Raw genomic sequence first — 15,654 nt, forward strand, 5'->3', positions numbered from 1 at the left:
TTATCTTAACGATGTTCAACAAGGCATTATTTTTTGTTTAATATTGAAGTTGGCTATTGGGTAAGCACAATATTGTTCAAGTAAATTAATCTCTTATTTGGATGCTATTTTTTGTCAAACTCAGGCTATTGTAATAAATAAAAATATTATAATGAATATGTCCTTTTGTCTTGTTTATTGTAAGTTGTTATTTGTCATGCTTGTTAATTTTCCTGATGCTGGCACTAAAAGTACTGTTATATATTGTTTGAATAATTTAGAAATTTACTTTACATTTGGATTACAACAAGTTACTGTATTTCCATAAGAGAGTAGTGATGCTGTATATGTTACAGTAGTTTACAGGAGAAACTGCTGCCAGTAAATTACTGTAATTTGGAATTAGTGTAAATTACTGTATAAAAAGAATACAGCAAGCTGCTGTATTCTGTTAAAAACAGTAGAGATGCTGTACATTTTACAGTAACTTACTGGCAGTAGTTTCTCATGTAAGTTACTGTAATTTCATATGAAAAAGTTTTACAGTGTTGTTTGCCCAAGTTGAAAAATAAGAGTTTACACTCAAACACAAAGACAGTGAAGCCACCCTTATTGTTAATGTTGTGCATTGTTCACGTGACTTCATACAATTGACAGATGTCTGTAATAATAATATTAAACTGTATGAGTTGTATCTTGTATTTAAATATTCTCTTAGTGATATAACGTGACGTCTTCCAGACACTTTGTGACTTGGTGAAAATGATCACAGTTTGGTCTCGTCTGTTCGGTTTCGGTCGACTTTCTATTCAGTGGATATTGTCTTCTGCGATTTCTCCCCAGCAGAATTGCATTGCATCCTCTGAAACGCCGCAGCAATCTCCAGTGCTGTCAGATTCTTGGTCTCGGGGACGTTGAACTTCACGTACCGCCCACAGAACGTGTTGGACTGATTTATTCCTGCTGATACACCCACGTCGCGTAAATAGTGTCTTGTTTTGTGTTGACTCACTTGCAGAGTGACAGTGAGGAGGATCAGTGTTGCAGACATTCCCATGTATCCTCTTAACAGCAGGACCGTTTTGCCTGTATTCTCAACAATCATGAACTGCATTCTGATTCTGATTCTGGGAACTGCAAAAGCAAAACACATTTACAGCAGTTAACCACAGAGGGGAGCTCTAGCTATAGGACAGGCATCACAGATGGAGACAACTGTGAGAGAAGATATCAATGTTTTCCTAAATTAAAAAAAAGAAATAGTAGAAAAACAGGACATCTATGTCAACATGTCGAAGGGATATTATACTCAAAATTCACGGATGGTAATAGATCAATCAGGGAAATGAGACTTACACAGGCTGCAGAGGTGGCCAACTCACACAGTCCTATTCCCTTGTTGGCGTAACGTAACTGGTGTTCTTGGATTCCTGCCACATCAAAAGAATAAAAGTACACCTGGAGAGAAGTATTTTACAATAGTGTATTGTATTTTATATATTGTTGTTCTGTTTGTTGTTATATGAACTTACGAGTCTGAAATAAAAGAAATATATATATATATATATATATATATATATATATATATATATACATATATATATATATATATATATATGCATATATATATGTATATATATATACATATATATATACATATATATGTATATATATGTATATATATATATATATATATATATATATATATATATATATATATATTATATATATATATTTGAATAAGAACCAAATTACACATCTATTTGGAAGCCCCTTTAATATTAAAATGTATATGTTCACATTCCTAGTTCTTTTTGTTTAACATATACAACATTACATTACATTTCATTTAGCTGACGCTTTTATCCAAAGTGACTTACATTTTTGCTCTATACACTGTAGACACAGCAATGGGGAGCAACAGGATACAGTAAGGAGCAATAATGTGTTTTCAAGTTTCTATTTTTGAAAGTAAATGTCCTCAAAAGTCTGGTGCTTGGATTGGGAAACAGGGACTTTCGTGGAAAATTAAGCATAATTAAAAAATATATTTGAGTATTCAAATCATTTAAAAACTTTTTTTTTTAAAAAAAGACAACTTCAGACACTTATAGAAATCAGAGCAATGTAGATGCATCAGGGTTCAGCGTGTGCTGCTGAAAACTGAAAGTTTGTTTTAGTTTTAGGTGAGAAGATTGATACCACTATTGTATCTGTCAGTAAATATGAAGCTACAGCTACATTTGGCAGGAGGTTAGCTTAGCTTAGCACAAAGACTGGAAACAGGAGGAAACAGCTATAGTGTTCCGTCCTATTAAGGTAACAATAAAGACATTGGTTTCACATTTTTTTCAACAACATTATTTTGTTTACTTACACAAATGACAAAAGAGGCACATTCAGCGTGTTATAGTGGTTTATGTGGCAAGTTGTCCTTTTTACATTTCAGTTTAGGCTAAGTGAGCTTTAGAGGAGCTGGTTGGTGGATTTTGTTACGTTGAAAAGGAGCCAAGCAAACTGTTTCCCTATGTTTCCAGTCACTGTGCTAAACTAAACAGCTCTTGGGTTCAGCCTCATATTTAACATGTCATGACATGACGGTTATATGTTTCATCTCATCTAGCTAGCTCTAGAAAATGTCAAACTTCCTGTCAAATCTTTCTGGCTTTTAATGTGTACAAATATTTAAAAGAACCATTAAGGTTTAAGCATCAACATCCATTCAATGCGACATGTATATTGTGAGCTGTATACTAACACAGACTGAAAGCCTCAACTTTATTCAACACGTGAACAATGCAAGTAATAGCTCTCGTTTTTGGGAAATGCAGGGATAATGCGGATCATTAATTCTGCAGCCTACATTACCGAAAAAGAGCTGAAATGTCAGATTATGCAAAGCAATGTACTGTATCCCAAAGTGCAGTTGTGCAAAACAGTTTTCCGAGTGTTACATTTAACTCACACTGCTGATGCCTCCTCCAACATCTCCTCCACAGGTGACTCTACAGACCATTATTTTGCCAAAAATGCCATCTCACACCTTTCTCGCAAGCCTGCCGGTCTTCTTTGTGCAGCAGCAGGAAGCTGGGAGATCCTGGCAGGAATGTCAGGGTGAAGAGCTGGAATGATGCTTTAAAACCATTGAATCCAAGCAGCCAGGGCCACCTCTCCTGTGTACCAAGCAACTCACTGCAAGGGTAACGTTATCATGCAACAATTGAGCTATTACAGTGCAATATGATATGCACACAAACCCAAACTGGTGACGGTGCTAGAAAAAAAATGTTGATTATCACTCATGTTATTATTCAATTAGTCTCGCTCAAAGCTGTGGCCCACTGTGGCAAAAATTCAAAATATTCCTTTAACTTTTGTTTTAATCAGGACCCTAAATAATTGGATCTCCAAAATGAACATAGAATAACTAATGTTTGCAATTTGCAGTGATATAAACTTGACTTGTATACAGTGGGGCTTTTATGTTGAATGTTTGGACAATTTGGTTGACACTGGTCAGACATTTTGTCACACTGTTTATTGGATGACTTCAACAGGCCAAGTAGTGTTGTAGTGTGTAAGCAGGCAAGCTTTATGGAAATTAACAATCTAACATTATAGTTAGATTGTTAATTGCATTATTGTTATTATTTTCCAAAAACTGACATTCAAGTGTTTTCTTAAGAAGTATCACCAAGTATCACCAATATAATTTAAGATTTCATGCATGTTGCCCCCCTACAGAGAGGACACAATAGCTCTTTCTGAGACATGTGAGCTGTCATTTGAACCGACCACTCAACCCCTTACTTGACTCACAGTATCCATGACGCCGGCCACCTCACCTGATCCCCAGCAGCTGACCACTGAACTTCCCCAAGGAGAGGAAGGTAGCGGTGGTCACGCCCACCATCCCTCATCCCCAGCTCTTTGGGGCGCATTCTATAACGTACATGGTGTGAGCTGCAAAATTGATTCCTAGAGGCGTACAATAGGGAAATAGAGATTTGGTAATATAAAAATATATATATATAATTGTATTGCTTAATCAATAGATTGTGTTGGTGCAGAAATTAAAGAATATAAAGATGTAGGTTCACCTGAATTGATGCCATAGAGAAATCGTCCCACGATGATCATCTCAAAAGACATGGCTCTTTGGCTCAAGACCATCAACACAGCTCCCATTATAGTCACAAAATTGCTTAATAAAAGGGATTGCTTTCTGTGGGACCGGAAGACAGAGACTCTGTTAAACCCTGAGGCTAAAACAAAAAGGAAACAAAAGCTAAAACTTAATTTTTATGGTACGTAAACCTTTCTCTTTTTCAAATGACCTGCCATATTTTGAGATTAGCTGACCGGACAGCAGCGACCCCACTAACCCCCTGATGCAGAAAATGGACACGGTGAAGGACCAGATGAGAGAGACTTGCCACTGGTCCAAGGAGACACCGTATCTGTGTAGACATGTTTTGTTCACCAGCTCCTTTATAAACTGTAATTATCACATTCGTAGTTGCATTTTAGTTATGCACGCATAATGTTGTGTATCAAGTGTTTCGTTGACGTACCACACAGTCACCTTTATAGCTCTATTAAGACAGTTCTTGACAGTTTACCACGATTTTTACGTTTTATTTTACTTACAGCAGAAGGGGAAGTCATCACAGATGCCCTGAATCCATACCCACTAATGCCAGCGACTAATGCCAGCGACAAAATTTTTTTATTTTTTGACCTTTGTACAGACCCAGACTTGCCATTTGTTTTTCTGCTAAGGCAAGGCAAGTTTATTTGTATAGCACATTTCAATAACAAAGCGATTCAAAGTGCTTCACATAAAACCATTAAAAGCATCAAAAAATAATGCAGAAGAAAACAAGATTTAAAAACAAGTAAGAACATTCATTATTAAAACATTAAAAGGAGAAAATAGAATAAAAGCAGTGCAGTTAAAGAAATAAAATGCAGTAGTGAGATGCAGAAATTGATTAGTATCCTTGAATTTGATTCAATTAAAGGCAACAGCAAACAGAAAAGTCTTCAGAGGGTCTCAGCAAACCTGCAGCTTTCAGGAAAAGCTGAACTGAAAAGTTCTGACTCTTCGAACAGAAAGTAGACCAGTCCCAGACAACCTGAGGGGTCGGATGGTTCATAAGGTAGCAGCAGATCACAAATGTATTTAGGCCCTAAACCATTCAGTGCTTTATAAACCAGCAGCATATTTTTTCATAAGCGAACCAGCTGTTGGCGATTAGTGGTATTAAACTAACTCTTTGCAGATTAGCGTTTTCCATGAATGTTTAACTATTTATTTTTATGTTGTGCAATGGACCTACAGAGATTTGACAGTCATACTAAATTTCATGGCAAGCTGTCCAGTGTTTGATGGGAGATTTCTCTCGAAACTGCAAATGTCAACCTCATGGTGGGTAGAAGAAAAGTCAAGGGATCATCAAAGCCTTTAGGATTCATCCGCCGGGCCCTATATATGAGTGTCTCTACCAGATTTCATGGCAATTCATCCAATAGTTAAAATGTTTTGTGATACATATAGAAATATTTCACACAAAAAATGTAAAACTCCATCCAATACTTGTTGAGATATTGCTAGCATGGCTAAGACATGCAAAAAGAAAGAAAAAAAACATAATTTCTATAACGGTTTATTTGTGCGGTGAGAAGAAGGAAAGGGACATCTGATACGGCACATGAAAGACATCCTGGTGAACAAGGTAAAAGTGTCACCCTGCTCCTTCAGAGGCAGAGTGAGAGAAACAACAAAAAAGGAAGAGAACAATTAGGGCACTGAGATGAGAGTGAGAAGTATAGAGATGTGCTTTATTGGGTTTTGAGGAGGGTAAAGTGAGACCAGACACTGATATTAAATGGGAACTGGAGTAAATGATGCATCTGCCAAAGGCAGGGGAGAAGGATTACTGGCTTTATAGCCACTGAAAACAGATGGAAAAGCCAGAAATTGGATCACAAAAGAGCCAAGCGAAATCCTTAGTTGTGAAACTGTTACATCATTTTAAAATTGAACCTCCCACAAGTTACACTGTCCTATTTTTCAAAGGCAAAACAGCCCCTATATGAGGTAGATAATGTGTTACAGCCACCTGCTAATGTCAGACAAATTTACATCACAGGTATAAAACTCCTTACACTGCACATTTTACAGAGGTCTGGATCTCTTCAGCAACAACAATGTACACAAAGACCAGCTGTTCAACTGCAAGTCAGCTGAACATCGACAACTTTATTGTTGGATAGAAGTTCTTTGCAGCAGCTGGGACTCTCTTTGTCTGGCCTCACACTGAGCAAAACACAGATGTGTGTGTGCTCTTCTTTTTTTCCATCAACCGGGCAGTGACTGAAACTGTATCCCACCATCAGAACATTACCTGTGCACAGACTGATAAAGTCAGACAGAGCAAAGCAAAATCTTAAAATTGGCCATTTGTGTACATTAGGGTAGCCATATGTGCCATTTGAAATTGTCTCAGGTCACTATAATTAGTATCTGTTACATGTCACAATAGGTATTAATACTTGCGCCAAGCTGTGAGGTGAGAAACTTGGTGTTTTGTGCTAATTGATGAGCTGATTGATCATGGTAGATAGTATCCCTGTTGACATTACCATTAAGAGCATGATAGTAGTAGTAATTGTTGCACAGTGCTGTGCCTATGTGCCGCCTTACCGAGCAGCCAGCATAGCTGCAACATTTATCACTGGCGTCAGCATTTATTGAAGTCAGCCTGTTAAACTCTTCCATAACCTTCCTGGAGACAGACAAGACAAATGCTAAATGTCGCTTCAGCATTGTCATGGGAGCTGCTATGATATTTTCCATTACAATTATCAAAATGGCATTTATTGTTATCTTAGCATTAATAGTCTTGCCTTATACACCATGTCTGCTAACTTTTTTGTATCCACAGCTGCTATTAGTAAAAGTTAATATCTTGGAAAAAGTTTAATTTTCACCTTTTTGTATTATGGAATAACTATTGATTAAAGCTCCATCAAGCCATATTTAATATGTCAAAGTTGAATGAAATTACTTTCTTCAGTAAAAATCCAGACACAGTTCTGTATGAATGACCCCAAATGCTTGCTGTGACAAATCTCAGTTAAGTACATTATCAAAGCGTGCCAAAAACATCATCCCTCTTGTATTGACTTTAAATTTGCCATGAGATAGCAGAGCGATTGTTCTTTGCATGGCCTCTTTTTTTCAGGCCATCACACAAACACTTGGCAGCAGAAACAGATGCTCACAAGGAGTCGTGCCAAACTCGTAAGGTCCTCCCAAGTAGACAGAGAGTCATGGCAACGCTTGATCACGATGAATAATGAAAGGCTCACAGGTTTACTTTACAAGGAGCTTTTCAGGTTCAGACACATGCTCAATATATTCTCATTATCTGAGTGTGACCTGCAGTCCAGGCAGAGTGACTTATACGAACTGATGCTTATACAACTTAATATGTAAGAAACAGTGAGTGTGACCTGCATGACAAATATCAATACTTTTCAAATGTAGTAGTAAGCTAAAAATGAAAATAATGCAGCAAATCATGACATCATCCATCTTCCATTACACTTATTGTGTGATAATCACGGCAATCAGAGTTTAAGCAGTTTGTCCTGAAATGTTCTTTTAACCTTCAGAGATGCAGTAAAATTGTGTCAAGTAAAGCACTTAAGTCCAATTATCTGCAACAATAATCATAAACTAAAAACGGATTATGCCCTATGACTATCTGGAACTGTAGAAATGTAATTAATAATTTGTAATTTGGGAAGCAAATGAGTCCATTGATACCACTCTCACTCTTCGTGCATGTAGCAAGAGCCAATTACCGTAGCTTAGCATAAATCATAGAGGCGCGGGGGAAAGCTATGGCCTGTAACTCCTCAACATGTTATATTGTATAACATATTGTATTGTTATGTTGTATCTAGTTTGTTCAATCGGTACACCAAACAATCAAATTGTTGTTGTGTAACATGGTTATGTGCTGGGCTGTTTCTCGACTAACGAAAATGACAAAACAAAAAGCCTTAAGTCCAAAGGTTACACAAATCTGCCAACAAGCACTTCAATGGTTATATGTCTGGAGTTACGTGTATGATGCAATTTATTCCACTGCAACACTTTGTGTCTAACCACAACTTGTCATTTTTACATTTGGTTTGATATACATTTTAATAAGAAATCGTTCGAGGTGTTTTCACCTGTTTCCAGTCTTTATGCTAAGCTAACTGCCTGCTGGCTGTCGGCAGAAGTCTAGTTGTCTTACTGTCGGGCTCAAAACTCAACAACATAACCGCTCTATTTATGTGACTTTTGACAGATGTGCAGACAAACTCTTTTCACCAAACATCATCCAGCTGCCAGAGTCTGCTGAAGTGTTGTTTTCTCATCTGTGATGATGATGGGACGGACTAATAATAGGTTATACACCAGAAAAGATCAAAGAGCAATAAAGGTAGAAAAGAAAGTATGTCAGATGTTGGGATGAACCCTCATCGGGGCAGCTGTGCTCAAAGCATTTAGCTTGAACCTGAGCAGTGCCATTGGGAACTCTAATTTGTACATTCAGGTTTTCTTTGTCAAATGCAAACACAAAATCCAAAGATAAAACCTGCAGAGCTTGTCAAAGCTGTCCTCAAAGTCATGTTGGATGCATTTTCTTATCTCCAGTGGCAAACAAAGCAGGTTTAATAAAAGGATTTTGCAGGTATTGATGGTAATAATAATAACATTCAGTTCTGTCAAATATGTTTGTTTTTTTAGGAACCAGACTTGTCAGTTTGTCAGCAGTCAGTAAACACACTTTCTCACTTCATATGATACATTCATCCTCAGTTGGCCATCAAACACACTTGTGTTTGGAGTAACAAGACAGACAGACCAATTAAGCTGTGAATATCTGCCCATGCATGCCAGCTTATTGCCTATTCTTTATATTGCAAATGACACATTTACAAACGAACTAGCACGAACAGCAGTTTATCCCGCTGCTCATCGAAATAGATTGGAAACCTGAGAGTCAAAATCCCATGTTGTATTCCTGGTCATCATGGCCTTGAGTGTGGCACTTAAACCAGATTGCCAGTAAATCTCCAGCTCAACACAAACGGCTCTTCTGTCAGGTGTGTCGCGCCTTAAAGCCCTCTGGATTCAGGTGTCAGGGACATTAGAGGAGTAATCGGAGTGAAAACAGGTGCAGAATGCTGCTGGATAGTTTCTCACTCAAGTCAGGTATCAAGTGTCCATATGACTCGAAGCTAAATAAATCATGTTCAATTAATTTCCAGTAAACTGGAGGTGGGTGACATTGGATTTTTGGTGAAAATTGGGGGGGAAAAGGATGGATCTCAAAGTACAATTTCACAATTACACTTACTAACCTTCATAAGGTCATGGAGAGTATGTTCCTTTTTATATCAGTTTATTTCAAATCTTCACAATCTTCTTCTGCCTCTGACAGCTGTCTTCGGCCCAAGCTAAGGCCCGGTCCCATGAGAGATCGAACTCCCAGCTTAGTATCAACCATTCTTGTCTGCCCCTGTTTTGTCTCCCTGTTGGTGTCCATCTGAGGGTGACTTTGGGGATTCTTTCTGGTGGCATCCTCAGTATATGTCCAAGGAAACAGAATCTCCTTGCCTTCATTTATTTGAGTATGTCGTGGTCGTTGGAGATTGTGTTAGTCCACTAGATATTAAAGATTATGCAGAGGCAGGTGTTGTTGAATGCATTGACCTTGCTTTGCTCATTTTTGCTTGAACTACAGCAATTTCAACAATTTATTTGACCTTGGAGATTTTTCTGTTTTCACAATCTGTCCTTCAGTTGTCTTTTTATATCCTGATTGTGAAGCAGGCCAAGCAGTTAGGATTCAGCCTTTTAACATGGGGCGTCCGCTCTACCAGATGAGCTACCGAGCGCCCCAAATACACTTGTTTATTGACAGTTTGTTTGCCAATTTGTGTGCAAGCAAAAAAAGGTCAAGCAACAATTAGAATGGGTTCTCATGCTGAGACAGCAGGAAATGGAAGAGGTGAATTAGGAGTACCAGAGAGGAGCATATGATTAAATCTGATTTAATTTCATCTAATTATTTAGGGACTTTTTGTTTTGTTGTTTTTCTTTGATATTTAGATTAGTTTTTATAAACACTTTGATTGTTTGAAGGTTCATTTGTAGCATATAGTTAATTGTTTATTTCTGCCTCCTTTGTGTCTGTGTAGGCTGACCTCTGTCTACATGAACCTTCCCTTTGCTCATTTGTTATGCTAGTTATATTTAATTTGGTCTTAAGTTACAGTTTGTTTCATTGGCCTTAATTAAATGTTTTATTAACTTCATGTTTTGGGTATTCTTAATCATTTGGTATTTTGTTTTGTAATTTCATTTAAGGCAAGGTAGGCCTGAAGGACAAACAACTCCCACATTTATATTGTGCTCTACAATGTTTCCAGTTTTTAATAGTTATCGTATTAGTTATTATGAGTAAATGAGGTAGAACATAAGTGAAGTATGTATGATCGGTGAGCTGCTCTATAATGTGGGTGCAGAAAATAGTTTGATTCAGTTTTAATAATCAATCAGCTCTCCATGAAAGTTTGCAGCAAGAACTCCGTCTTCCTGTTATCAGTCAGGATTCTGCACTTAATTCACCCTTAACCAGCCAGAGGTACATGACAGTGAGTGGCAATGACAGCAATGACTATCCCTATACACAAATAATGAGAATTAAAGACACCACCAAAATCTGAAACACCAGTCCATGTATTTTTGACAAAACCTTTACAAACAGAGTTGTATTCTATTTGCATAACGACTGAGATGGGTGGAGCTTGATATTGGTTGCCAAACCATACCTTTTTAGATTTAGTATTTCTAAGAATAACGTGCATATAGCAAATGAAGGCATAGATGACCTTCTGACCACAATGGTCAGTGTCTGTCATGGTGGAAATCCGAGAGACGAGTTTGGAGACGAGTCTCTTCCCCAGGTGAAGGAAATCAGTGTCTTGGGATCTTGTTCATGAGTGAAGGCCAAATGGAACATGACATTGACAGGTTGGTTGCCGTCAGCAATAAGGTTGTACCAAACCATTAAGGTCAAGAGGTAGCTAACATGAATATTCTGCAGAGCAAAAGGCTTTTCACTTTCTTTTCATGAAGCAAAAGATTGACATTTCTGGTGCTTTTTTAGTCTTTGAATAATTTATTTTACAAGTGCGTGGTGGGAATATTTGTCCAGATAACTTTCAAATTTGTCAAACAACTATGTGACTATTCAAATGTAGTCAGATAAAGTTACTAAATTCAAACAAGACCTGCAAGCAAAATATGTTGTCGCCTTTTTAGGACTCTTAAAATATAAAAGTAAAGATGATAATGTTGACAGAAAAGTCCTAATAGATACAGGAATTATTATAATGAAGAAATCGCAGCTACAGAGGAAATGTTGTTTTGGTCGAGGACTAGAGTTTCTCTATTTATAGGCATTGCCCTTTGGGTCTTGTTATCACCATTTGATCTACAGAGCCTTGAAAGTGGACTGCACTGTTGTCAGACAACAGCAATCAAGGTGGTGTCTTAATCTGATTTTGAGGCCATGAGGTCAAACTCAAAAAAGTCAGAAAGGCCTCCAGCAAAACAAAAATAGGAATCAAATAACTCTGCCAGCAGATTTTTTGTATTTAAAAAATAAATACAAATTGATGTGTTATCCCTTATGATCAACTTGTATCTCATCAGAGTTTCTCACATGTGTTGATAATGCAATTCTGTTGCACAAGTGCAAACATAATGGGATATTTGTAGATCGATTTAAGCCAAGTTAAATCATTCATTCCAACAACAGTAATGTTTTTTAAATGCATTCAACGTTCATAAATGAACAAGAGGAGTCCAGTTTACTAAACTTTCAATCCACATGGTTTGTTGATCTCTCGTCTATTGTGTTACACAATAGCATCATTTCGTAGAGTATCATTTAGATTCTTGATCTTTATTTTTATTTTTACTTTGCTCTTTCTCGTCGGAGTCACCTGAGGCCTTGATGTTATTAAGAAGAAGTCCTGAAGCTACATGCAACCTGCACAACAAAACAAAAGCAATCTCACCTCATCATCCCGGGAGAAAAGAGATCAATGTTCTTCGAACAACCAAAGTTATAAATGTAAATGTACAGGAATTTGTCATGATGACACTTGTGTAAACACATATTGATAACTTTCAGAGCACATATTGACAACACATCTGAGACCCAGACTGCCTCTGATATGCTGCAAAGGGATTGTGTGCCATGGACTCCCTCCATGTACATCCAAACAACATGAAGTACAGTTTAGATATACAGCTTTGCAAGAAACAGAGACAGGTGACTGATTGTGACTGAGAAAGTTGCACTGCATGATACTTTATTAAATAATGAAAACTAATAAATAGTATAATAATTTATATTCCATGCATTTGGATGTCATTATAGTGTGTTAAACACTATGTCCCATACTCGTATATACATGAATGTGAGGCAGTGGTAACATTGGTATGTACTGAAGTTGATGAACAGACTGTCTAAAAGTGTTTTCTTTTGCATGAAAGAGACATGCCGTAAACAAAAAGGTTGGTAAAAAAAAATAGCCTAACTCTCAAGAAGAAGCTATTGAGGTCAAGGATGTTTGTGATGCTCTTGGTCTTAATGGACCAGGACCAAGGAAACTGGAAGATGACTGCTGACTGCCTGCGAGGCTGTTCGTCAACCTATGAGGCACTTTGCTACGTGCCTCACTTCACATTATTCTACCTACTTGTCAGATTGATCAAAACACAGTCCAGTAGGTAAACACGTGCCTTTGGGGAGTAAAGTGGTGCTGACACTGTAATTATGTGAGGCAGCATTATGTTTCCCTTTCAAGGTACACGAGAAGGGTGCAGAGAGAGCTGCACAGAGCAAGAGAGGGATGTAGGCTCACAACCCTGAATCAATCTTTTTATTCATGAGCCTAACAATCGTTTTATTATCTGCAGGATTAAAACCACACTTGATCTGAAAGACATTTTCAACAGAAATTAAATGACATTTCTAATCAAGAAAGGCATCTAACTTCTACAGGTACAAGTCTACATTCGATATATCAGCCAACAGAGTAAAAATTTTGTAAATATGAACAAATCTCAAAAGGTTTTTCCATTTTAATTTTAGGGATTATCATACCATATGATTCACATTTATATATTGTATGTGGGATTTAACTTCTCCTGTATACATATCATATGGATGGTTTGATCCTGAAAACAGCGGCGGGAAAAATATGTATCCCATAGTCACATTGTCATATGCAGGCCAAAAGGCCCACTGCTGTCCAAACACCCAATAGTACAAAACTAAGTGAAATGTCAGTTTGTAGATTAATTCATTAAAGTTCTCGTGTCGACCCTTTGTGAGCCAGCGCCTCATGTTTCTACCCACCTCTTGTGAGACATGTCAGTCTCCACAGTCACTTCCACCACTAGGGGGAGCAACAAGCAGATCCACACACACCAACATAGAACATAAATGAATAATGTGTATGACTTTTATGAATGTACCACTAATTATAGTGCCTTAATCATAAATCTCTCACTGAATGAATAGCATGGCCTTAGGACTCTCGTGGGGCCTCAACAATGAAAGTGAATCTTAGATCTATATCTATCTATTTATCTATCTATCTATCTATCTATCTATCTATCTATCTATCTATCTATCTATCTATCTATCTATCTATCTAAGAGCTCTTTTGCCATGCATTTTTACGATATCGTATGCATATATTGGAAAGATACAGACAGCTGTAAAACACAGACAGATATCACCATGAAAGTTCATTGAACTTACAGATTCCTTAAAAATAAATGAATAATTGCTGGTGAGCCCCATGGTGATTAGGAAGCTTCTGTTTAGATTACTGGGAATAAGGTATTTACAAAAATGAGGGACAATACATATTATTCTGTGTGTGTGTGTGTGTGTGTGTGTGTGTGTGTGTGTGTGTGTGTGTGTGTGTGTGTGTGTGTGTGTGTGTGTGTGTGTGTGTGTGTGTGTGTGTGTGTGTGTGTAATGTGAAAGATAACTGGAAATCATATGCTTCCCCGAATAGTAACCGTGGAAATATCACCATGCAGTTTAAATGAACAACTCTCCGGCGCTCTTTCCTCTGTGTCTCCGCCCACAATAATAACATGTACGCCCGGAGAGGATACCGTGTCCATCCTGTTGAAGATACGTGCCTTGAATGTATGCAGACTGACTTCATTCACTAGACTCCTCACACAGAGAGAAGAAAAAAGATGGGAAGGTAAGGGTGTCACGTGGTATGTGGACCCAGCCAATCAGGAGTAAGTGCGCATTGCGATCCTGTGCAGAGGGCTTGTTTTATTAAAGGGTTGCTAGTGATCAATGAGCGAGTGGAGCTGTCCACGGTGCTGAAGTTAGTTCACGATGGGCTGACTTCCAGCACCGCGAACAGCAACACATTCATAAGTCCTATTCAAAAACAATACGTATGACTATATGTACATATGATACTGTATGTATGTATTTCAAACTCGTCCCCTGCAACTTCGCAGTTGTTTCAATTCTTTATTGTTGTTTGCTGGTTTCGTGGATGATGTTTATGTAGAGAGACAACTTAACGACTCCAATGCAACTGAAGCGAGGAAAGCCGTGTGAGCAGACTGCGCAGCTCTAACCATAATCCCCTTACAAATAGGCCTACAAAAACATAACTCCAACTAAATGTGTTGCTGCTGCATACGCCAGGACGTCTGGATGATTGGGTTTCAGCCTTTGGTTTATGCCTCCACAGCTGCTCAATCTCGGGCAGTTGGCTGTATCTCCTCAGGGCGATATAACTCTTCTTCTCCATTAATAACTATCCACCAGCGGTCACATCAGTCTGTTGCTGCAGACACGAGCCCTGGCCATGTAGGTGCTACAGGCCTGCACGGTCACATGGTCAGCGGCCAATGAGATGAATGGAATCCGCACCGTGTAAATCAGCGGCGACAGCGAGCTATACGTGTGTTTCATATGAAGTCAATAAATGGGAAATCAGTCAGGGATTTATGATTAGCCTTGGCATGGCATATGGATATTGTGTGCAAAAGCTAAATTACATTTGTGGCAATATTTCACAATGCAGATGTGTGTAAATGGAGTGATGTATAATAGCAGTAAAAAATAAAATAAAAAATAAACACCTGTTATATGTTTTTAATTTACACTTTTAATACGTGTACTCTCTTTTTGGCTGCAGTTTTAGAAAGATGTTTTTTTTTTTTGTTGTTTTGCTTTAATATGAGTTCAGATCTTTGTAAAGGTGTAACAGTGCAGGTATGTGCTCCAAAAAAATAACTAAGAAATAATACTGTTGATCCTGATTAAATAAGGCTGGGCTTCACATCTCATAGTTGCAACCTTTTCATGACGTCGAGGCAGTTGTTTTGGTCCCCCCTGCCCAATCGGAGGCTCCGCTCACATTCTACCGAAGCCGAAATGGGTCTATCCATGCAGCGGCTCCGTCCTCCCGTAAGTACCATAACGCCCTTCGTCGGGTGCTCTGTGGTACCCGACTGCTGCTTTAAACGGCAGCACTGAC

General features: G+C 38.0%; 1 protein-coding gene across 1 annotated transcript; it reads right to left on the minus strand.

Moving 5' to 3' along the window:
• Positions 1-784: 784 nt before the first annotated feature.
• Positions 785-4,647, minus strand: slc2a11l (solute carrier family 2 member 11, like; the record flags this gene model as incomplete). The annotated part of the gene is given in 8 exon segments (XM_079234952.1): positions 785-1,087; positions 1,336-1,437; positions 3,021-3,171; positions 3,825-3,895; positions 3,899-3,957; positions 4,080-4,204; positions 4,317-4,477; positions 4,630-4,647. Coding segments are annotated over 8 exon segments (990 nt in total).
• Positions 4,648-15,654: the final 11,007 nt, after the last annotated feature.

Source organism: Taurulus bubalis (assembly GCF_910589615.1).
Source record: "Taurulus bubalis genome assembly, chromosome: 19".
Taxonomy (NCBI): domain Eukaryota; kingdom Metazoa; phylum Chordata; class Actinopteri; order Perciformes; family Cottidae; genus Taurulus; species Taurulus bubalis.